Source organism: Syngnathoides biaculeatus, chromosome 1, assembly GCF_019802595.1.
Source record: "Syngnathoides biaculeatus isolate LvHL_M chromosome 1, ASM1980259v1, whole genome shotgun sequence".
Taxonomy (NCBI): Eukaryota; Metazoa; Chordata; class Actinopteri; order Syngnathiformes; family Syngnathidae; genus Syngnathoides; species Syngnathoides biaculeatus.
The window spans coordinates 2,956,115-2,981,822 of record NC_084640.1 but is presented as its reverse complement, the minus strand read 5'-3'; the positions used below and the strand labels follow the sequence as shown (position 1 = coordinate 2,981,822).

General features: G+C 40.5%; 1 protein-coding gene across 4 annotated transcripts in view; it reads right to left on the bottom strand.

The window, feature by feature from the left end:
• ash1l (ash1 (absent, small, or homeotic)-like (Drosophila)) overlaps positions 1 to 25,708 on the bottom strand; it is a 60,311-nt gene that overhangs the window by 9,622 nt on the left and 24,981 nt on the right. For all 4 annotated transcript variants that reach the window (XM_061826499.1, XM_061826359.1, XM_061826417.1 and 1 more), the window contains exons 8-25: positions 22,457 to 22,530; positions 22,274 to 22,319; positions 18,794 to 18,902; positions 18,461 to 18,667; positions 18,206 to 18,352; positions 13,049 to 13,157; positions 12,736 to 12,885; positions 10,904 to 10,971; positions 9,470 to 9,636; positions 9,184 to 9,336; positions 6,727 to 6,781; positions 6,448 to 6,580; positions 4,038 to 4,304; positions 3,197 to 3,283; positions 3,000 to 3,090; positions 2,679 to 2,817; positions 2,111 to 2,283; positions 1,866 to 2,032 (exon numbers count right to left, since the gene is read on the bottom strand). In XM_061826499.1, coding sequence (XP_061682483.1) covers positions 1,866 to 2,032; positions 2,111 to 2,283; positions 2,679 to 2,817; positions 3,000 to 3,090; positions 3,197 to 3,283; positions 4,038 to 4,304; positions 6,448 to 6,580; positions 6,727 to 6,781; positions 9,184 to 9,336; positions 9,470 to 9,636; positions 10,904 to 10,971; positions 12,736 to 12,885; positions 13,049 to 13,157; positions 18,206 to 18,352; positions 18,461 to 18,667; positions 18,794 to 18,902; positions 22,274 to 22,319; positions 22,457 to 22,530 — 2,342 coding nt within the window. The remainder of the gene's footprint in view (positions 1 to 1,865; positions 2,033 to 2,110; positions 2,284 to 2,678; positions 2,818 to 2,999; positions 3,091 to 3,196; positions 3,284 to 4,037; positions 4,305 to 6,447; positions 6,581 to 6,726; positions 6,782 to 9,183; positions 9,337 to 9,469; positions 9,637 to 10,903; positions 10,972 to 12,735; positions 12,886 to 13,048; positions 13,158 to 18,205; positions 18,353 to 18,460; positions 18,668 to 18,793; positions 18,903 to 22,273; positions 22,320 to 22,456; positions 22,531 to 25,708) is intronic.

Sequence of the window (25,708 nt, the reverse complement as noted above, 5' to 3'; positions counted from 1 at the left end):
TTATAGAATCTGAAAATACCTGAAGGCTGGTGAAGATTTAAAAGACACTTGACTTATTTAGGGGTGACTTGGTCGACATGACTTCAAAATGGCTAAATAATATGATAGCATGTTGGGCTGCAACATTGACAGCCGTAAAGATATTTTTGTTCATATGCTACCTTTGGACACCTGTAAAGCTGACAAAAATACATAACAGAACCAATAATTATACTCAGTCAACAATGCCTACCACACATAAGATGAAGACGCTCAACCTAATTTCAAATAACATTGGTTAAACAACTATACGGAGTCACCGAGGCATGAGGGGACGACTCCATGTGTGCCTCCCAATGAATCAGTTAAGCAGTTTTTCAATTCTTTGGCAGAGTATAATTGCTGGGGATTCCATCTATGGGCTTGTGCTAAAGGAATCCCCCATTTTCTTCTTATCATTTGCCAATTTAATGCTACCTTAAACCCGAATGCCATACAAAAGAGTACGTGTACTATGGAGGGAGTATTTTAACTGAAAAAGCCTGAGGAACCTTTTTTTTTATTATTCATCCTTTTTTTTTTTTTTTTTTTTTTTACAAATGGGAAAAAATGGTTGTTATTAATGTAGAATGCAGCTAACAAGGTAAACTATAGTTACATCACATGCATGGGCCCTAGGCCACTAATGCGTGTCATTCCAACAGAAATCCAAACACAATGTACCCTGGAGGTAATGACTAAAACAACTCCTAACACCACTTGTCAGAAATGGAAAAGTGTTTATCCAACAACTCAGGCAGTCAATGATAAACTGATATTTTCTACTAATGTTGCATTGGCTAATTTCTCCTGTGTTAGCTTTACAGGGACAGATTTTAAGGTGCGAAGTCTCAACAAAACACTGCAATATTTTCCTCCGAGTGTAAGGCGAAAGGGTGATCTATTAGATGATTTTAGGATTTGAGCAAATGTAGGATAAACGGGAGGATAATGAAGAAATAATTGTAAATAGTATTAAGTAACTGCTTCTGAATGCAATGAAGAAATGGTTTGCTCTGCTCCAATTCAGTTACTGCTCTGCCTGCAATGAAGAATGCTTTGCTCTGCCTGCAATGAAGAATGCTTTGCTCCGCTCTAATGTGGCAGCCTCCTAGCAGGAGATAGCAAGAACAAAAACATCTAATCATCAGAACTGTTAGAACTGCTGCCTGTTAAAGAAATGATGACCACACATGTATTCAGCAATCTTTCACACATGCACACGCACATGAACAAACATGTACACCTTGTTTCCAACTGTTTTGCTTGTCATCTCCTTTTTGTAACATCCATGTAAATAAGGGGCGTCTTAAAACTAAATAAATAGAGGCGCTGAGGAGAGGATAATCAGAGAGTGCAGTGGTGAATTGTACGAACAGTTCCTCTCCTCTCTCCTCGCGAGACTTGAACTGGTGTCTTTGCTTCCTTTTTTGTCCTGTTTAATGAATGTCTGATTGCTGAACCTGACAAGGTGTTATGTTACAGTCTAAAGTAGTTAAATAACTGGATGAGTCAAAATTTTGTTTAGCTAAACCACAACAAAATTGAGATAATAGTTTTTGGCAATAAAAAAAAACAAAGGATTGCTGTTAGCAAGTACCTGGACTCACTATCTTTAAAAAATAAAGACCAAGTCCAAAACTTTGGTGTTCTAATAGATTCCGACCTGACAGTCATATCAATTCAATCACAAAAAGTGTTTTTTACCCTCTGAAGAACATATCACACAGTTAACATGAGAGACAAGATTGGACTATTGCACAATGATGTTCATCAAGCAAATTTTGTGTATCAGTGTATCGAATGTATCGGAATCTGAGCGTAGCACTGAACCCCCTTTGTCTTACCAAGAAGTCTCTCTTGGGTGTCAGCCGCTTGGGGAAATGGTTGAAGGCATAAGGCTTGGTACACACTGGGTAGCGGTTACGATGGATCTTGTAGAAAAGGTGAGCTGACTTATCCAAGCGGTAGTCACAGATGTACACGTCTGGCTCCTTTACCCCTTTCGGTCGGCCTTCAGGAAAACAATCAAGTGTATCAGTCAAGACACGTCAACCACTTGAAAATGAACAACAACTCAACGTTTTCTTACCTTTGCAGTACGTGTAGAGATCGAGAACGCAGCAAGTTGCCACCACTGCTTCAAGAGGGATGATCTCGTAGAGTGGCATGCGAAATAACTCGTTCTGGTAGAACCGCCGTGATGGCGAATGGTGTGTCTCATGAGGACGGAAGTAGTGGTGGCCAAAAGCAAACCGCTCACCCCTTCAAGGTTGGCGAAAAGCCACAATATTACTCAACGTGGCTTCAATAAATAAGAACTTTCATGATAATGATGATGATGGGTTAGGGTTACACAATTCACAACTAACACAAGTATGTGAATATATCATGGCTGGCATCAAATAGACTGACAAAGCCTGCCCTGGCAACAAAACTGTGCTCTACTAACTGTTTGGGGAATAAATACTTTTTTAAATACTTATTACTTATTACAACATTTTTAAATATATTTGATTTTGTGTTTTGTATGGATTTTCAATAAATACTAATCTGTTCATTAACATAATCAACAAACAATAAAATTTGACAAATTCAGCAAGGGCTCATATAAATGATTCCATTACTGTATGTCTACGGCGTTGAGGTCATTGAATTACTTTTCATTCTTCCAGAGTTTCTCGATACGGAAAATATCAAGTTTGTCTCGGTTGATGTGAGACAGGAGGCGGTAAGACTGTCTGATGGGCTGGCCCTCGGATGTGCGTCTGCTGTCTCTCATTAGGTACACGCAGTCCCCTGGACACACAGGTAGCACACAGGTTACTTTTTAACATCTTTAGAGAAGATATATATATGTATATTTACATTTACATTATATTTAAATTTATTTATTTAAATTTGATTTAAAGAACGTATAATACAGTGCAGAAACCACACTACAATGAAACGACAAGTGTTAAATGCAGTACGGTTGATACCTTGGTGGAGAAGCAGCTCATCTCTTAGGAGACAGATGTAGTAGACAGAGCCAGACTGGGCATAGCTGGGTTGAGGTATCATTGGAACTTCCTTTAACATACACAAAAAAAGACATTCAATTTAAATGTCCAAGTCCCAAGAAAAACTGGCAAAGACTCAGCATGATGTTCTGCCATCCTCTTACATACGAACATACCGTGTCGACTGGCCTAGGATCACATTGCTCACACAAGTAGTGCTCAACTTCTGCCTCCAACCGCATGCAATCAAAGTGTTGCCACACCTTGGACAAAAACAAGTATGCACCATAACTTTGAGGAAAAACAAAATGGAACATAATTTAATGAAAGCCCCTGTTCCAAACAAATTTTACAGATGAAAATATTGGGCAAATACTGCTTTCGTCCACGAACAATACTTGGTTCAAACGGCATCCATGCAGAATGCTAAGCCATGCTTCCTCTAACATTGTTTGGCCCATGTATCACGTATTTCAGGTATTTTTGTTTTTTTGTGGTAAATTAGATGTCAGTATGGCTCCCAAGAAAGTAAGGAGCGCAAGTGAGTGTGCAATATGAAGAAGCCCCGGAAAATGTGGCAGTTCCAGCTGCCTGAGATGAGCTCTCACTGGCAGAGGTGGGTTCATGCCACCTTATATTGTTTTTGATTGAATCTTTTCTTGAGTAGAACTGCAAATCCTCTGCTTTTCTTCATTTCAAGACTGTTCACAAACTTGGAGCCTTGGAGCAAAGTTTGGAAATAAAGAGTCCACTATACAGTAATTTACTTGGAGGAAATAAACAATGATCACCTCATTGCTCACATTCTAACAAGAACAAAGGTGGTTATTTAAAATGCATTCATTTACTAATAACGAATGTTTAAATGTTTGTCATTTTTGTTTGGGTTTTCAATTGGAGTTTACTTTCTCTTACATCTCTTAGCAAATAAAATTACTGCTGTAAGCCATTTTCTTCGATCAAAAGGCAAAATAGAAAATTTACTTCAGTGAGTACTTATATTCCTCTGCTCCTTACCATGCACTTTTCACACTGGATCATCAAGCCTTCATCCTTGTACATCCCACAGATGCAACGGATAATGTCGTCATCCTTGTCATGGGATGCGGCCCCTCCATTGTGGTGGCCTCGGTCACGCTCAAGTGAGTCAGAACTGTCAGCCTCACTGGCAGTTTCACCCATAATCTCATCGATCTGCACAGCAGCCTCATTACGTGCACTGTAGTAGGCTTTCCGCAGCCGACAGACATCCCTGCCTATGGATGACTTCCTACCATAATATTTCTGAGAGAGAAAACAAGGCATTCATGAGAAATCATGTTGGAAATGTGATAAGCACTACAGTACTGAACGAACGGTTGCCCTTAACGAAGAACAGCCAGTCAAATACTTCGTAAAGTGAGGTAAAGTCATTGCACAACATACTGTTTGTATATTCACAACTTTTTGTCTACTTTAATATTCTCTGGTCAGAAGGGTCTTCTAAAGGGTCATATAAAAGCTCGACCACCACGTTTTTAAACTCCTAAACTACATGGATGTGAAAAGTAAAAACCCCTCTTTAATGTTCATTTAGAATAGCGGAAAACAGAATAAATAAGGGAGTCCAGACTCAATAAAGGAGTCCTTCCACATACAGGATTAATGAGCCAATTGGATATCCTCTGCCACCCTGAAGATTCAAGGGATCAACTGACTATTTCCTATAAGATAGTCCATGGTAAGTACTGAGTCTAAATTGCAGGTTGGTTTCTTTTCAATGCATAGACAAGCATGATAATTTTCCAAATTGCAAAAATACTTTAGCTACATACAGTGGTACCGCTACTTACGAAATTAATTCATCCCGGAAGTCATTTCGTAACGTGAATTATTCATAAGTAGTAGCGCTTTTTACATGTAAACTGCCTAATCCGTTCCAAGCCCCCCCCGCCAAAAATAAGCATTCAAAGTACTTAATGTAAATAACAATAAAAATCATGTTAATTTACCTTTGCTATTGGTCGACTATGCGAAGAGAAGGGTAACTGACAAGCAAAAGGCATATTGGGGACAGAGGAGGCAAACATTTGACAGAGAGAAAACACACGTGCGAATGTATGCGCAAATAGAAATTAATTCCACTAAATGTTATTGGGGCCCATAGTGAAGAAAGACGAATAAACTTGCAAAAAACACAAACGAAAAAGTTACACTTTTCCAATGTGCGCTAGGTTGTGACAGCGTGTGAAACCGCTAGCAAGTGATTTGTGACACTTGAGTGTCCAAGGGAAATGAAAAGCATCATAGGTAAAGATTAACGTCCTTCCTAGCCAACGGGGTGCCAGGAAATGCTATGGCGACAGTCAATGGGAGAGCAGCTCTATCGGGCCACACAAACCAAGATACAGGATATTTCCGTGTGGTGGAATTTGGGGCTGCGAATCCAGCGGCTATTTTTTCCTTTTGTAGCCTGAATTTTCCGTCGTAACTAGAGGCAATATTTTTCATAGGAGGCGTTTTGCAACCTGAATTTTTCGTTACTAGAGATGCTCATAAGTAGAGGTACCACTGTATTTCATTTATACAAACCTTATGTCACTAAATCGTCGTGAACAGGAAGTTCAGAAAGTCTACAGACACTAGTTGAAGGTAACTGCAACATTAAATAGTACGTACTAGTGGAAAAATGTCTGCAGCTTTATCTTGACCAGATAAAAAAGGGACGTGCCAATAACATGTCAATTTGTGGACTACACTGAAATTATCTGGGGAAATTTTAATTAAATATCTGTTTGCAATTCATTTAAAAAACACAAAACATGTATTTCGAGTGATCCAATCATAACTGGACATCTCTTTAACAGTGTAAACATTGAGGTCCGTATTCAAATAATCAGCGGAGGTTGTTCTATCCTTGGTGTCATTGGTGATCTCAATTAGGTTTAGGTGTTATTTGTGTAGTCGTAATAGGAACATTACAAATTTTAATAGGATTTTCAATCAAAGTCTTTCTGTGCTGTGAAAGACTGCATATGATCCCCATGTTTTCCAATTGACATTTTCACAAGCGCTGCAGTCTTTTATTGGAAACAAGGGACCACTGTTCCCCTCTTGAGGTAATACATGTTTGAACACACCAACTTACCCTTGGTTTGAAAATTTAATTCTGGTAAACCGGGTTATTAACAGATTGAACAGCTTCGAACATTTACATATGGGTATTTTGCCATACAGTACATTATTTTATGCACCTATTTCATGTCTGTCTTTTAATTTCTTGTAATTTCTATATACTGTACATGGTAATACCGAGTGTTAACAGCAACATTTCTTCTTTTAATCTTCATCTATCACTTGATTGCACAATCCACAGCTACATATTCTCTTCACATTATTATTAGCAAAGGGGACATTCACTAGAGCACATAATTGGAAACCTGCCTACCTCAGCATTACGGAATACTTTGAGCATATCAGTATCAAATGCTTCAACGGTCTTGTAATGGCCCGTGAGGATTTGTTTCTCAATGGTGCTCAAATCCAGAGGGTCTGACACCTTCTCATAGTAATGGCTGTTCCTAACAATGCACATAAAAAAAAAAAAAAAAATCACACATGAGCATTTTTCTCTTCAGATCTGTAACAGAAATTCTCAACTCTTAAGAGGTGCCAACTAGGTTGCAGCTTTTTACCTTTTATGCAATAAATGGATTCACATTCATACCTTTTCCGTGACGGGAGGTTCAATAGCGGGGCAGCAAGGGTCTGACTGGTTGAATCTGCAGTAGGAGAAAAAAAAACTTTAAAAATATATCTTATTCTTTCCATCAAATTGCAATTTGCATGTACTAGTGATGTCGGGATTTACCAGGGACAAATTCTATGGTCCCCCAGATATTGGTGATTATAATACAGTGAAGAAAATAAGCATTTGAACACCCTATTGCAAGTTCTCCCACTTAGAAATAATGGAGGGGTCTGAAATTTTCATCGTAGGTGCATGTCCACTGTGAGAGAGATAATCTAAAAAGAAAAAGCCAGAAATCACAATGTATGATTTTTTTAATGATTTATTTGTGTGAATAAGCTGTAAATAACTATTTGAACACCTGTAAGCTAGAATTCTGACCCTCAAAGACCTGTTAGTCCGCCTTTAAAAGTCTACCTCCACTCCATGTATTATCCTGAATCATATGCATCTGTGTGAGGTTGTCAGCTGCATAGACAACCTGTCCACACTATACAATTAGTAAGACTCAAACTTGTAACACGCCCAAGACCAAAGAGCTGTCCATAGACACCAGAGACAAAATTGTACAACTCCACACAGCTGGAAAGGGCCACGGAGAAATTGCCAAGCAGCTTGGTGAAAAAAGGTCCACTGTTGGAGCAATCATTAGAAAATGAAAGACGCCAAACGTGACGGTCAATCTCAAACGGAGTGGAGCCCCATGCAAGATATCACCTCGTGGGGTCTCAATGATCCTTAGAAAGGTGAGGAAGCAGCCTAGGACTACACGACAGGACTTCGTCAATAACCTGAAAAGAGCTGGGACCACCGTTTCCAAGGTGATTCTTGGTGATACACTAAAACGTCATGGTTTGAAATCCTACATGTCACAAAAGGTTCATCTGCTTAAACCAGCACATGTCAAGGCAACTTCTTAAGTTTGCCAATGACCATTTGGATGATACAGAGGAGTTATGGGAGAAAGACAGAGAGAGAAGTTGTTTGGAGAAAGACGTATGATGAGTTCCATCCCAAGAACACCATCCCTACTGTGACGTATGGGGGTGGTAGCGTCGTGCTTTGGGGGTGTTTTTCTGCACATGGGACAGGACAACTGCACTGTCGTAAGGACAGTATGACCGCAGCCATGTATTGTAAGATTTTGGGGAACAACCTCTTTCCCTCAGTCAGAGGATTGAAGATGGGTCGTGGCTGGGTCTTTCAACGTGACAATGACCCGAAGCACACAGCCAGGAAAACCAAGGAGTGGCTCCGTAAGAAGCATATCAAGGTTCTGGTGTGCCCCAGCCAGTCTACAGACCTAACCCAAATAGAAAATTTTTGGAGGGAGCTGAAACTCCGTGTTTCTCAGCGACAGCCCAGGAACCTGTCTGATTTAGAGAAGATCTGTGTGGAGGAGTGGGCCAAAATCCCTCGTGCAGTGTGTGCAAACCTGGTGAACAACTACAGGAAACAATTGACCTCTGTAATTGCAAACAAAGGCTACTGTACTAAATATTAACATTGGTTTTCTCAGGTGTGTAAATACTTATTTGCAGCTGTATCACACATATAAATCTTTAAAAAAAAATCATACATTGTGATTTCTGGATTTTTCTTTTTAGATTATCTCCCTCACAGTGGACGATGAAAATTTCAAACCCCTGCACAAATTCTCAGTGGAAGAACTTGCAATATAGCAGGGTGTTCAAATACTTATTTTCTTCACTGTATATGACATACGTATAGTTTTCCAGAGACACGAAACCTGAGGAGATGTAACTCCGCTGTTTTACTGAGAAGTCATGGATTGGAGTGTCCAGTGTACAGTATATTTATTGTCATCATCTTGATTGAAATTGAATGCTAAACTTGTCCTTATTACAGTAATGTAATCAAGTTAAGAGAATTTCTGGGGGTGTACACTGTATTATACTTCCTTAGCTCGTACTCATTTATTTTTAATGGCAAAGCAATGTTCAATGATGTTTGTAATTGTTTGGGATGACCGTGGTTTGGATCACAGTTTGTAGTATATTGAAGGTTTAAACAAATGTTAAAAGTGATTTATACACAACAGGGAAGTCAATCAGTCAGATTTGTTTTGCTGTTCGTGCTCAGGCATGGTCCCAATTCCCCGACTGGGCTCTCGCCTCATTACTCCGCAAAGTATGCTTATAAAAAAAGTTTGCCAGCTAACCAGAGAGCAGTATTTATTTTGACATAAAACCTCGGGAGAAATTTGGTGCTCATCCAAACTGTTGCTTATCTGTTCATATAGCTCAGCTTTGTGAGCTTGACTATGATGGATTTCATTTGGGGAATTTTAGTCAGACATATGGAATAATAAAATTTTTGTGTATTTCTTTGGGTCACGACACACAGGTATAGGTAATATGGCTATCAAGAAACAACAATACAAATAAACTACAAAGTAGTTCCTGTACTAACCCTTGTAGCTGGTAATCATGTCACAAATCTCCTTGAAGATATGTGCAAGGCGAGCAGTGCGCGTGACCTCTGTGTTTTCTTCAGCAGCAGCGAGCCTCCGCGTACGCACTGACCGCGACGTTTGGAGTGCTGAGAACTGTGTGAGGAAAACATCTAGGGGAAAAAAAAGCATCATGTAAGTTGCTTTACATTCTGCCAACTTTGTCTCTACAAGTTATATATCCAACAGAAACAAATGACCACTACTGATAAAACAAAAACATTACGAAAAAACGTTGCCATTCACCTGATTTTATGTTGCCATCATCACGGATGACTCCTCCCCACCGAGTATATATGGAGAGGCTGCTGGAGTCTCTTTCTCTTTCACCCTCTCGCTTCAGTAACTCCTGTTTCTCCCTCATTTTTTCCCAGTTTCTGAGAAGGAATACTCGATGCTTGAGAACAAAGTTCCTAATGAATGAGGGGTGGGCAGAAGAGAGAAATGTAGACTGACTCTCTTTTGATTTACAACTCACACTGACACTTCATATCAAAGTACACAATTGTGAGTTACTTAGTTTTGTGGTCTAGGGCAGGGATGGGCAACTTTGATGACTGCCTGGACCACAAATGTTTTTTTCCCCCCATTCTCCAACAACTACAGGAGAGTCATACTTTTTTTTTAATAAGAAGCAAAAATAAAACCTGTGAAGTCATTAACAATAGAAATGTATGACAACAATAATGCCTCTCATCAATTCAATAACTTGAAGGAATAGAGATGCACATTAATGAATGATAAACAATTTGTGCATTGAGGGCACCTGTCTGAATCGGAATCTTGAGTTCATCAAGCACTTCATTTGAAGTAGAGTTAGTAATCACTGATTAGCTGTATTCCTTAATAGCTGCGCATCTGATGCACATGGCAACCAATCCTTATGCTTTGCGTGATTAGGAGGGTGTCTGTGATCTGTCTCTATGTGCCCTACGATTGGCTGGCATCCAGTTCAGAGTGTACCCTGTCTCCTGCCCGTTGAAAGCTGGGAGAAGCTCCAGCACTCCCGTGACCTTCGTGAGGATAAGTGGCTCGGAAAATCAATGGATGGATGGAATTTTTCTACATGTTAATCTCACAGGGGGATGACACAAGGGAAGGGTTTTGTGGTCTCCAGGGTGGGTGGAGACAACCATGGCCTTAACTCTGGTCATAACCAGGATGAACACCTCCTTTCCTTTAAGTCCTTGTGATTAATCCATGTAAAAATAAACAAATAAAAGCTTCAATTTTTAACAAATACACATTTTAATCTTTTTTCTATTGTGAGGGGGGGTTGTCTGATCAACTGTCCACACCAACGTCAGCACTGATAAGAGGGCCCTCACAAATCAACCTCTGCTGTCTGCGGTGTCGCTTGTGAAACTGCCGAGGAGGGCTCAGAACCGGATGCGTTCATGCCTCTCCAGCCAGTTGGCCTGCTCCTTAAATAGATCAACACAACCCTGCAGACTGAGCCACTCTCCAGCAGACCCTTTCACTTCCTTCGCAGGCACTCCTCGACAGGGCTTTGGCCTGGCAGTGTGCTGTCCAGCGACTAACCTGCTCCTGCTCAATCTGTGATTTTTAGTGAGGCATAAAATGCAAATATTGACTTGGAAATTGAAAATACAAATTTGCTTATTTCGAGCCTTGCTGATCAAGGGAATTGTTTTAAAATTATTTTTTTTGTGTAAATACCTTTCTCTGTTTGACATAGGTTTCATAAGATGAGGGTAAAACTTGTTGCTATCACTTGATTCTTCTTCCTGAAAATGAAAAAAAACATTTACATCACAAATTTCTTCAAATGATAATCACTCTTTGTGGTAATTTCAATAAATTACTGTTTATATACACAAATTCAGTTACTGACCAGTTTTACTCTTGACACTTCTCAGTGATGTTCCAGTTTTCATGAGTTTGATTAAATTTTTAGCCAAAGTGGTTGTGGCAACAATGCTCCTTGTTAATTTAATGGTGAACAACCTTTTCTATCTTGTACCCAGTTACGTTTTACACAAAGGAGCCCTGCCTTGATTCTTGTGGTTGTGATGGTGCTTGAAGGCGAAGAAAAAAAAAAATGTATTCCCCTGAAATGTTACACCATAATTTAGTTCACTCTTACATTGAAGGGCCCTCATGAATAGTTTTTCATTATATCAATTACGGCAAGTATAAAATATGAATATACAGTATAAATAAAAGTTGATTAAACAAGCTGTATTCACATTGTAATATAGCGCTTTGGAAAACAATTGCGTGCTTGTTTCGCGGTGTTATCATTTGTCATCGACAAGGAAAATAAAGTACAGCACTTTTGGCGTTAAAATATGGCTGTTCTATCCATGGATTTGCTCCACCATCATGTCAGTTTAAAACAAAGGTTTCCTACCACTGGCATTGGGCAGAAATCTCACATCTTTAAAACAATCACTTCTCAGTTTAAAAAAAAAAGAAAACATGTTTGTTGAGCCATTTACATTGCATTGTCAAAGAGAGCAAACCATTAACAACCCTTCATACTGGTCAGTAATTTGTAAAAAATAACATACCCACATGGGGGATTTGATTTGTAAAAAATATACTGCATACCCAAATTTGGGCACTGTGGTGCAGCTGTAAAGCATAGGGCTCACAGTTCTGGGGACTGGGGTTCAATCCCAGCATCACCTGTGTGAAGTTTGCATGTTCGCCTCGCATGCATGGGTTTTCTCTGGGCACTCCGGTTTCCTCCCACATCCCAAAAACATGCAACTTTAATTGGAGACTCTAAATTGCCTCTAGCGTGATTGTGAGTCTGACAGTTGTCTGTCTCCATGTGCCCTACAATAGGTTGGCAACCAGTTCAGGGTTTACCCTGCCTTCTGCCTGATGACAGCTGGGATTTGCTCCAGCACTCCCATGACCCTCGTGAGGATATGTGGCTAAGAAAATAGATGGATGGCTAGATGGATATAGCCACATTTGGACATAGGTCGTTTCGGCCTAACGCCAGCTATATGTGAACATAGTTTAAAATTTTGTCCTGCAAAAAATGATGCTGCATAAATCTTTGAGCCCACTCTTCTTCTCTTCTTAAAATTATCATCAACTATGGAGCTTGGACCATATGAAGAAACACAATTTGTGGCCAATTGAATAGTCACCGGGGGTTAAATTTTTTTCAAGTCAAACACACTCAGATTACAGTGTTAATATTCATTTTAATCTATTTATTACTGAAATTGCTTTGTTTTGGGTTTTTTGAGCATGTAAACATCTATCTGTAGTCCACAATTAGTGTTCAATAGTTTCACTCATGGACACTCCGGTTTCCTCCCACATCCTAAAAACATGCAACTTTAATTGGACACTCTAAATTGCCCCTTGGTGTGATTGTGAGCGCGGCTGTTTGTCTCAATGTGCCCAGCGATTGGCTGGCAAACCAGTTCATTGTGTAGCCCGCCCAGCTGGGATAGGTTCCAGCACTCCCCGCGACCCTTGTGAGGATAAGCACCAAATAAAATGGATGGATGGACAGTTTCACTCACTCTTTTTTTTAGTTGGTGTTTGGATTTTCGTTTCTCCTTGAGTCGGCCCAGTCGCCGAGTACCAGTCGTTTTGCCAGGCAATCCATTGACACGCTGGCTTTTCCCTCCAATGATACCTCGGCAACTCTCTGAGCCACACTTACACACTTGCTGTAAGGGGGAAAAAAAACAGTAACACCGTTATTAAATCGCACATATTTATAGCAAGTGTGAAAAAATGTCATTGTAAAACAGAAAAAAAATAATAATGAAAAGCAATCCTTGAAATATCAACATGTGCTAAGAGGGTCTCTTATGATGAGTTATCAGTCACCTGCTCCTCTGTGTTGAAGGAATGAAAGTTGTAATCATAGGTGAGCTCAGTACCACTGCTGATGTCCTTGAGCGCAAAGAGACCAATTCTGTACACCCCATTGACTGACCTGCAAATCATGAGCACTGAGTGAGTGCACGTTCCTCATAAATAGCCACATAATTATAGCATACCATTAAGCACAAGGACATTTTAGAAATTAGCTCCAGCAAATATGCCACTTAGAATTCAATGCAAACTGTCTGTGACCATGTGCTAAGGCAGTTCACGATCATCTGAAAAAATTATTCAATTAAGATATTTATTTACACGGTGGGGTTGATGGTCTGTCTCCATGTCAGAGCTTCTTTCTGAGTTTCAAACTTCGCCAATGAATGAGAATTAAATTCAGCAATAGGGCAGAAAAGCGATGATGATGAAGATTTTGTACTTAAACTTACAGCCTGTGCTCTTTCAAATACCGTATTATTTTACCCTAGTTTGGAAAAATGGGGTGGAAAAAAAAAAAAATCAACATTCATCATAATCAAGATGAAGGGTGCAACGGTTGGTACATTCCTTGGTTTAAACATGGTTCATATTCAAATTAAATGAAAAAAAAAATATGTTAGCTGTAATTTTTCCAATAAATAAAGGATCCTAAAATATACTGTTGATCAAATAGCTTGTATCTTTTTTGGGGGGAAAGTGAAAGTAAAAATGTATCACAAAGTGATCTACTGTACGAAAGTATCAAGTCATTTTTCATTTATGGACATCCCACAATGCGTTCTTAGTGAGTATCTTCCTATTAGTCCTATTTATCTGGATTATTGTTAATTTACAGTTCATGGCTGTTCACACAGCAGGTATATGTTTTCCAGCTAAACTACTGCTAAGCACTTAAGTACTTATGCTGTATTGATTCACTGCTTTATATAGAGATGAAAGTGGACTTTCGTGAAAATTCCTGAAACTACAAATGCGAGCTTGAGGAGGGTCCGGGGGCATGCCCCCCTGTGAAATTTTTTGAAAAACGGATGGCTGTGGTGCATTCTGGCGATATGATTGAACAAAATTCAGACAAAAATTGAAAGTAAAATTTCTAAGTCCCGACCAAAAAAAAATTGGACAGAAGTTCCCCAAGGGCCAAGCCCCGATTTTTTTTCCCTCCATGCCCCTATCACTGTGTGTGTGTGTGTGTGTGTTTCTTTCGGCTTGTCCCTTTCGGGGTCGCCACAGCGTGTCATCTCAGATGAACGCATATATATGTTTGGCACAATTTTTACGCCGGATGCCCTTCCTGACGCAACCCTTCTCAGGGAGTAGAGGCCACTGCATAGCACAAAATCACATTTGTCATTAAAATATGCCATCTTATCGCAAGACAAATGAATTAAGTGAACTATTCAGGAAAAAGACATCTAAAATTGTCCTTTCCCCACATTATACATATTATAGTAAAGAAATAGAAAATACATGAAAATATATCCTAGAATTTCTACACCGTACAGCAAAACATGTTAAAGAAGTTGATCTGCAGTAATTACTATTAACGTTTAAGTCTCAAACTTGTGACATCGCGTTGTACTGATACACTCGACCACATTGCTCACTATCTTAGATATAGATCTAGTAATACTAATAGTATAATAAGCTGCCTTTATCAGGGTTCATACTCAGTCTGACCAAAAAAATTTAAGGGCTTTTTAGGGGCATTCTTAGGGGCTGACACGAAAAATTTAGGGCCGACACGGAAAAAATTTAGGGCTGACACGAAAAATTTAGGGGCATCATGGGAAATCAAGAGTAAGGAAAAAAAGACTCACCCAATGGTGCCATCAACCGTTCTTGGTTCATCAAATGTTCCAGTACCTCAGTACCTGTGACAGTGATCACCTGTTGCCCCTTGTGGTAGTTCTCATTGATATGACCATTGTCAACCTCTTCACATAACAGTATACAGAAAAACAGATTCTAACTACAATTGCAACTATATACACAAATGTCTTCTACTGATGTCTGTTTCAGCACCCCTACTCTAGCTCCTTGAAGCCTACCCAGTGCCTCCTCTTTGTTGCTGCAGAGGTGCCAAAGTGGCTCTCTTGTCCTTTGCTCTGCCTCTGAGTGCATTGGCCTCGGTGATAAACCTCAGATTCCTCTTTTCTTCTGCCTCCTCACAAAGCCTGTCAGCCTTCTCAATAAGCATTGATATGTCAGTCTCTATTCTGGCTTTTTTGGCTTTGAGGCAGTCGAGATGAAAAGTGGGCAGCGATGCCAAATGTAGCCAGGTATGAAGTCTTCCTTTCCCAACAGTGGTAGTTTTTAGCAATGTCACTGTCTGGAAACATGACTGTAAACACTTTCGAATTATTTTCACAAGAGTTGTAACTGTAATGGCTGCAGATCACTTTTAAAGTCCACACGATCTCTGCCTTTAACGAGTCCGTCTTCGTGTATTGAACTACGTTCATAAAGCCTGACTTCTGGCTGGACAACTGTAGGTGCGCATTAGGGATCGCAACCGGTTACAAATAACCGGTTATAACCGTTTTTTCTAAAACCGAAACCGTAATCGGACTTTCGAAATCGGTTAAAATTTCCAATCATTTCTTCCGGTTCCGGTACTCCACATTGTGCTATTTTTTCAACATCATTTCAACTTTTTTCAAGTTTTGCTGTTAGAGTAAAGTTGGACTCAAAAGAACATTCAGTTAAATCAAAGGAACATCAAACATGGCATCAAGGAAACGCTCCAAAGTATGGGAGTAAACTGGTTTTATTGGCAGACATCAAAACACTACTCGCATAACGGGGGGGACTCTGTGAACTCGTCACTCCGGAAGAGCAACAACAAAAACAGTCCGTGCGGAATCCCGCACCCCAACTCGAGGTACCGCGGGTGAATTATGTAAACACCACTATGGTACCGGCTTTTTGCTACAGCTGCACGGTTAAAACCGGTTATGAAAGTAAGCGTTTTTTTGCGATCCCTAGTGCGCATGCACTGCTAGTACCACTGCCTGAAGTTGATGCTTCACCATCTTGATATTTTAGAAACAGATTCATACCAACGGAAGATGAGAGAGTCTTCACCAAATCAGAGTGTTTCCTGTTTTTCCTCTGCGACTCCAGCGCTTTGACGCCCATCTTTTCAAGCTGGTAACTCTGCTTGCACAGATGGCAGTAAAACATGTGCCGATCTTTTGGATCTCAACGAACCCAGTTCCCAAACTCATTACTTTCAACCCAAGCTTCTTGAAAAATGCACTTCCCCGTGATACAAGTTGGATCGATGAAAGAACTACGCTACGTCGTAACGAAGACGAAGTGAAATGCCTACTCACGGAAACAAACAATGGAATATCGACAAGATGGCGACTAGTTGTCAACACGGTGACTTCCGTTGACAATTTCCGGCTGATTTGGACGCCAGATGGATCGCTATTTTTTTTTTAAATAAAAGATTAATTTATTTTTTTAGGGAGAATTTTGCCGGTAGAGGTCCTCCCTTTTATTTTTTTTAATTTAAGGCCTTTTTAGGTCCTTGACCAGTTTTCGCGGATTTTTAGGACTTTAAGGAGCCCCTAAATGCACCTTCGAAAATTTCGAGGTTTTTAGGGACTTTTAGGGCCGCGTGCGAACCCAGTATATATATATATATATATATATATATATATATATATATATATATATATATATATATATGTACATACACACACACACTCACATTTGCATGCTCACAGATAAAGTTGCGGGTGTGATTAGGGATGGCCTTAAAATATCCCTGGATTAATATAACCTAACTGGAGATTAAAAACAAAATAAACAGATACATAACTAAGATAGAAAACTAAAATAGAAAACTCAGAAATTATAATTTCCAATTTCAACTGATATTAGTAGAACATGATGTAAAACGGTATTTAAAATTTTTCATCAATAAAAATTCTTGATCTGACAAGGTATCTGAAGAAAAGTTAAATGCACAGGCCTATCAAGGAATAAACACGAACGGTCTATACCCACAATGTTTTGAAAATGCTGAAAGTTTAGTTCAACATAATCGGCGTTCGTGGCAACAAGTTCGCAATACATTGGAACAAACATTCCTGTCCACGATCGTGACATATTATTGGTGGGAGGGGGGGGGGGGGCGCACCACGTGACTGCCGTAAATAGGAGGCCGGCTTGCTAGAACGCGCCTTTATGTGCATGCGCTCGACGTATTGACCACACCTGAATCAAGCGACAAGGTGGATGATAGTCTGTTTTTTTGTTTGTTTGTTTGTTTTTTTACATGATCACACTGCCTCGCGATTGGACGCAAAGAGCACCCCTGGTTTAACTGAATTTCCTTTGACATGCCTCATGATGTTGATGACTGTCGATGTAAATGCGCTCGCATTACGTGAAGCTTTCTGAACATGCACTTTCGTACTAGCTCCTTACATGCTCAGTACGGTTAACTTACATTTCCTGTTTCCGTGTGAATACCGGTTGTTCTGGAGCAGCTATTATTGAGTTAACAACGTTTATGAAATAAAAACGTAAATTAATGTCAAGACCACACAAAATAAGTGACGTCTCGAGAGAATGCGAGGGGAGGGGCGTTACTGTTACGAGTGTTAGTGCCTCAACATGGCTACGCTCGTGAAAACTCAAACGCATGTTCGTTCAATTTTGTCAACTAATATCCGGATTAATTTTAGGCAATTTTTCCTCAATTTTCCAGAGCAATTTTCATGAAAATTTAAAAATCCGGAATTCCGGGAAAATCCGGAGGACTTTCATCACTGTTTATATTTAAATCAACTTTATTGGTTAGTCAGGATTCTTTTTTCCTCACCCTCTCCCTTGTTTGGTGTTGAGTTTCTCCTTGATTTCCTTTCATGATATTGAAACTAGACGTCATAGCTGATTTTCTGTGATGAATGTTATGATTGGTATTCTTAAAAGACCACCTCCACAGAGTGGAAGGAAAGACTTCAGTTTCAGTAGTTGCCAGGGCCCTCAGCAGATCCCAAGTCAAATCGTACCAGGCCAAAAGATTCCAACCCTAACAAAAACTGGTAGCATAATATATATGGTATAATGAAAATTTCAGACAGAAATATTAGCCACCTAAATTTTTTTCTGGTTCTACTGAGAACTGCTTCATCCTAAAATGACACCTACCACTTCTGCATCTCACAGTTGGGCTCACAGCTGTGGTTTATGAAGCGTGCCTCATTGCCCATTCTGTAGCTGTCAATCACCATGCCACTATCCAGGTTCAGACAATAATGGCCACTGTGAGCAAAGTACTGCTGCATCATACGACTCCTGAAACATTTTGACATACAGAGAAAAAGAGATGAACACGCATATTCATTTACACTTTGCTACCATCAAAAAGTAGTCTTTTCCACAACATGGGCAAGAGCATCTCACCTGAACTCATGTTCACTGACCACTTCTCCCAGGTACTCAATAATGAACTGTCCAGAACGGAGACTCTCCTTGGTGCGGATGCCCCAGCCCTTACCCTCAGCACGGAATCTCTCCAGACATTGCACCCATTCATGCCTCTGGATATGCTGGTTGTCACAGTGCTCACGACATGGACAAGTGCTTGGAGAACACTCAGCAAAGCTCATCCTGGAGAAATCAGATATTTTGCAAACAGAGCTTTCTCATCATCATTGGCTATTTATATTATGACAAAGGCTCAAATGAAAATCCGACTGAGATATTATAAGCTACACTGTCAAAATTTAACTTTACCTGTTGAGGCAGTCATCCAGACAACCTTTTTCAGAGCGATTTTCAGGAGTTTTACAGTTGCATGTAGTTGTTTCATAACCGGAGAAAGGCTTTACATCAACATACACATCTGTGACACAAACGAGCAATTTTACATTTCCAGTAAGGAGGTGTTGTCAAACAAGGCACCATTTCTAAAGAAACCAAAGAACTACAGTAGGAGGAAAAAAGTATGTGAACCCTTTGGAATTTCTTAATTAATTTCTCCAATTCTGATCTTAATTTAAATTTCAAGAATAAACAGTGTCTGCTGAAACATACAGACAATTATGTTTTCACATTATTATTGAAAATAAACATTCACTGCTAGGGGGGAAAGTAAGTGAACCTCTGGGATTTTCAAAGAGCTAGTCAGAGTGAGATTTCAGCCAATCTGGAGTCTAATAAATTACATAAAATGATTAAATATGATCTGGCCAGTAGAAAAAAACAACAGTTTTAAATTATCTCTTGTCAAGAAGCATTTCTTGATGTGTACCGTTGTCTCACTCCAGAGTTCTTAAAAGACCTAGGCTTAAGCATGTATTGTAAAATTGGGAAAACGTTCCAAAGGTATTTATCTTCATCAGCGCAGTTTGACAAATTGTATGTAAATTGAGAAAGTCCAGCACTGTTGCTTCTCTTCAAAGGTGAGGCTACCTTGTAAAGATGACTGCAAGTACAGAATGTTCAATGGTTCTCAAATGGTGTACTGTATTGGGAGTCAGGAACAAAAAATATGGTGAATTATTATGAGAAGGACTCAGACAGTAATAAATTACATTGAGGCCTTGGTTTATGACATTGCTGACATACAACTTGATGTTCTTTATGTCATTGTTTTTTATTCATGGTCCTTCTTACAAATACTGTATGATTATGAATTTACTTCGATGCTAGTCTAAGTTACTGATTTAACGGGTTCCGACTTATGTACAAATGTGCATGAACGGGACTTCAATGGAAACTGAGAACACCGTATACACTGATATTCAGTATTTAACAACCATCCGGGGTATTTCATTTAAAAATAGTTTTAAAAGGCATAAATAGGGAAGGTGAAGTAAGGTGTTCATACATGGGACTTATTAGGTCAATGACTTTCCTATAAAAATCAGTGCAAAGATATAAGAGAAATTTTGTGGCTGTATTTTCCCCAAATCTGATTTGTGAAAGTAAATTTTACACTATTGATCTGTACATGCACCTGTCATGTTAATCATCAAGTTTCTTAATGAGGTGCTTTAAAAAAGCACTTTGAACATGTAACGATAGTGTAATGTTTGAAAAATATGATAATTGTTTGCAGAACAATACATTGTGTCTTTGTGGATCTAGAGAAAGCCTATGACAGAGTACCAAGAGAGGAACTGTGGTACTGCATGCGTAGGTCTGGTGTGGCAGAGAAGTATGTTAAAATAGTACAGGACATGTATGATGGCAGCAGAACAATGGTGAGGTGTGCCTTAGGTGTGACAGAGGAATTTAAGGTGGAGGTGGGACTGCATCAGGGATCAGCTCTGAGCCCCTTCCTGTTTGCAGTGGTAATGGATAGGCTGACAGATGAGGTTAGACTGGAATCCCCTTGGACCATGATGTTCGCAGATGATATTGTCATATGCAGTGAAAGCAGGGAGCATGCAGAGGAACAATTGGAAAGATGGAGACATGCACTGGAAAGGAGAGGAATGAAGATTAGCCGAAGTAAAACAGAATATATGTGCGTGAATGAGAAAAGTGGAGGGGGAAGAGTGAGGCTACAGGGAGAAGAGATAGCGAGGGTGGACGACTTCAAATATTTAGGGTCAACAATCCAGAGCAATGGAGAGTGTGGTCAGGAAGTGAAGAAACGGGTCCAAGCAGGTTGGAACAGCTGGCGAAAGGTGTCTGGTGTGTTATGTGACAGAAGAGTGTCTGCTAGGATGAAGGGCAAAGTTTACAAAACAGTGGTGAGGCCGGCCATGATGTACGGATTAGAGACGGTGGCACTGAAGAAACAACAGGAAGCTGAACTGGAGGTGGCAGAAATGAAGATGTTGAGGTTCTCGCTCGGAGTGACCAGGTTGGATAGGATTAGAAATGAGCTCATTCGAGGGACGGCCAAAGCTGGATGTTTTGGAGACAAGATTCGAGAGAGCAGACTTCGATGGTTTGGACATGTTCAAAGGCGAGAAAGTGAGTATATTGGTAGAAGGATGCTGAGGATGGCGCTCCCAGGCAAAAGAGCGAGAGGAAGACCAAAGAGAAGGTTTATGGATGTGGTGAGGGAAGACATGAGGGCAGTTGGGGTTAGAGAGGAAGATGCAGGAGATAGGCTAAGATGGCAAAAGATGACACGCTGTGGCGACCCCTAACGGGACAAGCCGAAAGGAAAAGAAGAAGAAGAAGTTTGCAGAACAATACATTTTCTTTATTGTTGACTTCTCTAAAACTGAGTCATGACAGTGAAAACAGGAAAATGCGGGACCAATGCCTTAAGAGTGTCAGCTGAAGCTTTAGAGAAATCATGGCACATGCCTACATCTCCATTGACAAAGCTACCATATTTAAAACAAACAAGTATGGGGTTTATGGGAAAACACCAAGGAGGCAGCTGTCCAAAAAAAAAAAAAAAAAAAAAAAAACATTCTGCACATTTGAAGTTTGCTAAAAAGCACTTAGATTTTCCATAGCACTTAGTGGAAAAATATTCTGTGAACAGACAAAACCAAAGTTGAATTGTTTGGAAGGAACATACGACGCCATATGTGGAGGAAAAATGGCAGCACACATCAACATCAAAACCTTGGGAGTGAGCATCATGGTTTTTGTGTGCTTTGCTACCTGGACAGCTTGATATTCTACAATCATTTTATCAAAACACTTTGGAGGAGAATTCGAGACCAACCGTGTAAGAGCGGAAGCTCAAAAGAAGATGGGCGCTGCAACACGACAATTATCCACAAGACAGAAGAAAATCAACAACAAGATGGCTTCCAAAAATGAAAAGACATGTTCTGGACTGGCCCAGTCAAAGTCCTGACCGCACCCTGATTGAGATGTTGTGATATGCAGGACCTCAAAAGAGCTATTCACACCAGACATCTCTGGAATTTTGCTAAACTGCAAAGTTTTTGTGTAAAGAGGAATGGTTATGAAATTCTGATAATTTTGGATAAAATAAAAGGATTCACTTACTTTTTCCACACTGTCCTGTGAATGTTTACCTTGTTATGCTCTATAAAAATATGAAAACCACGTTTGTGTGGTACTCGTTCCAGCGGAATTAATTCTTGAGATAATGTACAGACTACATGTTGTGAACAATTTTTGCAGAAATTTAAGAAATTTCAAATTTACATACATACTTTTTCCTCCTAGTGTTTTGTAATTTCTGGCATTATCAGAAAGTTGGTATATAAATGCAAGGTAAATAAATGCATTATGGTCGAAATGAGAGAACAACCAATATTTTACACCTACTTGATCTGATCTTTTTGTAAAGAGGGACATCAGGCCTTTTGTATAGCTGAAAAAAAAAAAACATGATGAAGAGTATCTTCATGACAAAACAAGCAATTATGCCAGTTTTGAAAGTTATATAGCGAATGAAAAATGAACAGAAAAACTGAAATCAAATATAAGATTTTAATGATGATTGATCACCTGATCATGTTTCCACAGCCACAAGATATCATAAGGCAATTGGAAATCAATCCGCTTCTGTCTCAGGTACTTCCCTGAAATATCAGACAAAGCAATACAAGCCCTTGAGAAACAAATCGAAACAATGTGTTGCTGAATTGTTATTAGAGACATTGTAAGGCCCTATAAATGTGCAAGTAAACAGATTAGAGTGGCACACCGTTACTTGTGTAACCTATACCTCCACCGCACAAGGCAACAATTTGTGGTCAATAATGAATACGGTTATGTTAAGGGACTCACTTTGCACACGCTTTATGTTTACAGCCAACCATGTACAATAGTGTTCAAAATAACAGCAGTTAAATATAACAGATTAATCCATGTTAACAGTATATTTTTTTATTGATACGTCAAATAAGTTACCAGTATGTGCAGTAGATTCCCAGAAAACCCACACAATCCAGCAATTATGATATACATATTCTTAAAGGTCAAGTGTCATGAAAAGGATGATTTTTAGTATGTTATTAATGCCCATGCATTTTTTCACCACAAAACATGATTTTGACGTACACAGCTTTTTGTAACTCCCACCATGAAAATCCTCTAGAGGGATTTGTTTTCGAGAAGAAGCAGGAAGTGACGTAAAGGACAGCGGCACCCCCAAGTGGACTCGTTTGTTTCCATTAGTTTTACCTCCGGGAAGGTAGCTTGTTTTTCCTTCATGTTAGCCAAAATGTCGGCTCATTGCATTGCTGGACATTGCTTGAACACACGGGAGAATGGATTTAGCCTTCATGAGTTTGCAAGAGACTGGTTCGTTGTGAAAAATGTATTCCATGGGTGCACAGGACGAGAGCTGCGTGGGTTTCAACTAACAGGTAGGCAGTAATGCACCCCGCCTCGACGGTGTTCAACAAGTACTGCGGCGGCTTTGAACAGCCCCGTAAAAGCAGCACAGCTCGGCCATTATATGCCACCACGGCACCGAAAATCAGCGACACCGGCTGAAGCGCTACGTTCAGCGGTCACTGCTTCTGCGAAGGCTGCTCGTCAGGCTTTACGGACGGGGGCGGCTCTGAAGAACTCAGCCGCGTGCGCGCATAAAGCGCCCTGGCTCGACTGTGTTGCTCAGTACTGCGGCGTCTGTGAACACCCCCCTAAAGCAGCACCACTCGGCTCTGTCATCCAATGAGCCGCGATGGCTCATCTCCGCCGCGAACGTGGATCGGACGGGGATGGGGTTTGGCCGTGATCGCATATCATCTGAATATGGCTCGAAACAATAGTGTAATATTCCCCCTAGGGCTCGAAAGGAAACTGTAATATTGCCCCGGTAACTTCACTCAGTTGTGTGGTGTTCTGCTTTTCAAAAAGAGCTTCCGTGTCAGAAGGGGCACGTTTGTCTCCCATAGTTAGGGTGAACCGCGTGTTTTCATTCCGAATGTCCGGGTGACGTCACGGACGGAGAATGCAGCCAATATGGCGACCAATTGGATATCGTAGAATGACACTTCTGCAACTTTACACATGGATGACGTGCTTTCCGCTCACATTTATTTTTTCGTATAGACAATGAAGTGAATCATGTTATATGTATTTTTCATTGCAATATCCATTTTAGAATGTTTATAGGGATGACACTTGGGCTTTAAGGCTGTGGAATTTGTTGAAAGGGGTGTGTTAAAATAATTGTAATGTCGCATTCAATCAGTGAGGTCATCAATTTCAGGAAAAACAGGTGTGAATCAGGTGGCCTTTATTTAAGGATGAAGGCAGCACCTGTTGAACATGCATTTTTCTTTGAAAGCCTGAAGAAAATGGGTCATGCAACACATTGTTCAGAACAGCATAGTCTGATTAAAAGTTTAATTGGAGAGGGGAATACTTATGAAGAGGTACAAAAAAGTTTAGGCTCTGCAGCTAAAATGATCTCTCATGCCTTAAAACGGAGAGCAAAACCTGAGACATGTGACAGAAAACGAAAGACAACCATCAAAATGGATCACAGAATAACCATAAGGGAAAAGGCTGAGCCAATGATCAGCTCCAGGATAATCAAAAACAGTTTGGAGTTACCTGTAAGCACTGTGACAGTTAGATGTCTGTGTGAAGCTAATTTATATTAAAGAATCCTCCACAAAGTCCCTCATTTTGGAAAAAAAAAGGAAAAAAAAAAACAGCATGTGCAGAAAAGGCTGTGACTTGCCAAAAAAACATAACATTTGGCCTTAAGAGAAATGGAGGAACCTTTTTTAGATTGATGGGAGTACGATTGGTCATTTTGGGTCTAGGGGCCAGAGACAGTTTGTGAGACGACCTCCAACTTCTGGTTTCGAGCCACAATACACTGTGAAAACAGTGAAGCATGGTGGTGCAATCATAATGATATAGGCATGTTTCTCCTACTATGGTGTTGGGCCTATTTATCGCATACCGGGTATCATATCTCGGTTTGCATATATCAAAATACTTGACAATGTCATCTTGCCTTATGCTGAAGAGAACATGCCCTTGAAATGGGTCTTTCAACAAGACAATGACCGCAAACACACTAGTAAACATCCATCCATCCGTTTTCTTCACCACCTATCCTCACGAGGGTCGCGGGGAGTGCTGGAGCCTATCCCAGCTGTCAACGGGCAGGAGGCGGGGTACACCCTGAAGTGGTTGCCAGCCAATCATAGGGCACATTGAGACAAACAGCCGCACTCACAATTACACCAAGGGGCAATTTAGAGTGTCCAATTAATGTTGCATGTTTTTGGAACGTGGGAGGAAACCGGAGTGCCCGGAGGAAACCTATGCAGGCACGGGGAGAACATGCAAACTCCACACAGGCGAGTCCGGGATTGAACCGGGGACCTCAGAACTGTGAGGCCAACACTTTACCAGCTGAGACACGGTGCCTCCGTGCTTTAGGGGGTTGTTCATAGCCGGCGCAGTACGCGATGAACAACACCGTCAAGCCGGGGCGCTTTACTGCGTTGTCGTCACAAGCGGCTGAGTGAGACAGACCCGAGCCATGCTGCTTTAGGGGGTTGTTCATAGATGCGATGAAGAACACCGTCGAGCTGGGGCGCTTTACTGCTCGCACGCGGTTGAGTGAGGCATTCTCGGCTGGGTTCTTCAGAGCCGCTGCCGTCCGCAAAGCCCGACGCGCAATCTTGTAGAAGACGTGACCGCCGAACGCAGCGCCTCAGCCGTTTTGGCTCATTTTCAGCGCCGTGGTGGCTTATAATGGAGCCGAGTCGTGCTGCTTTAGGGGGT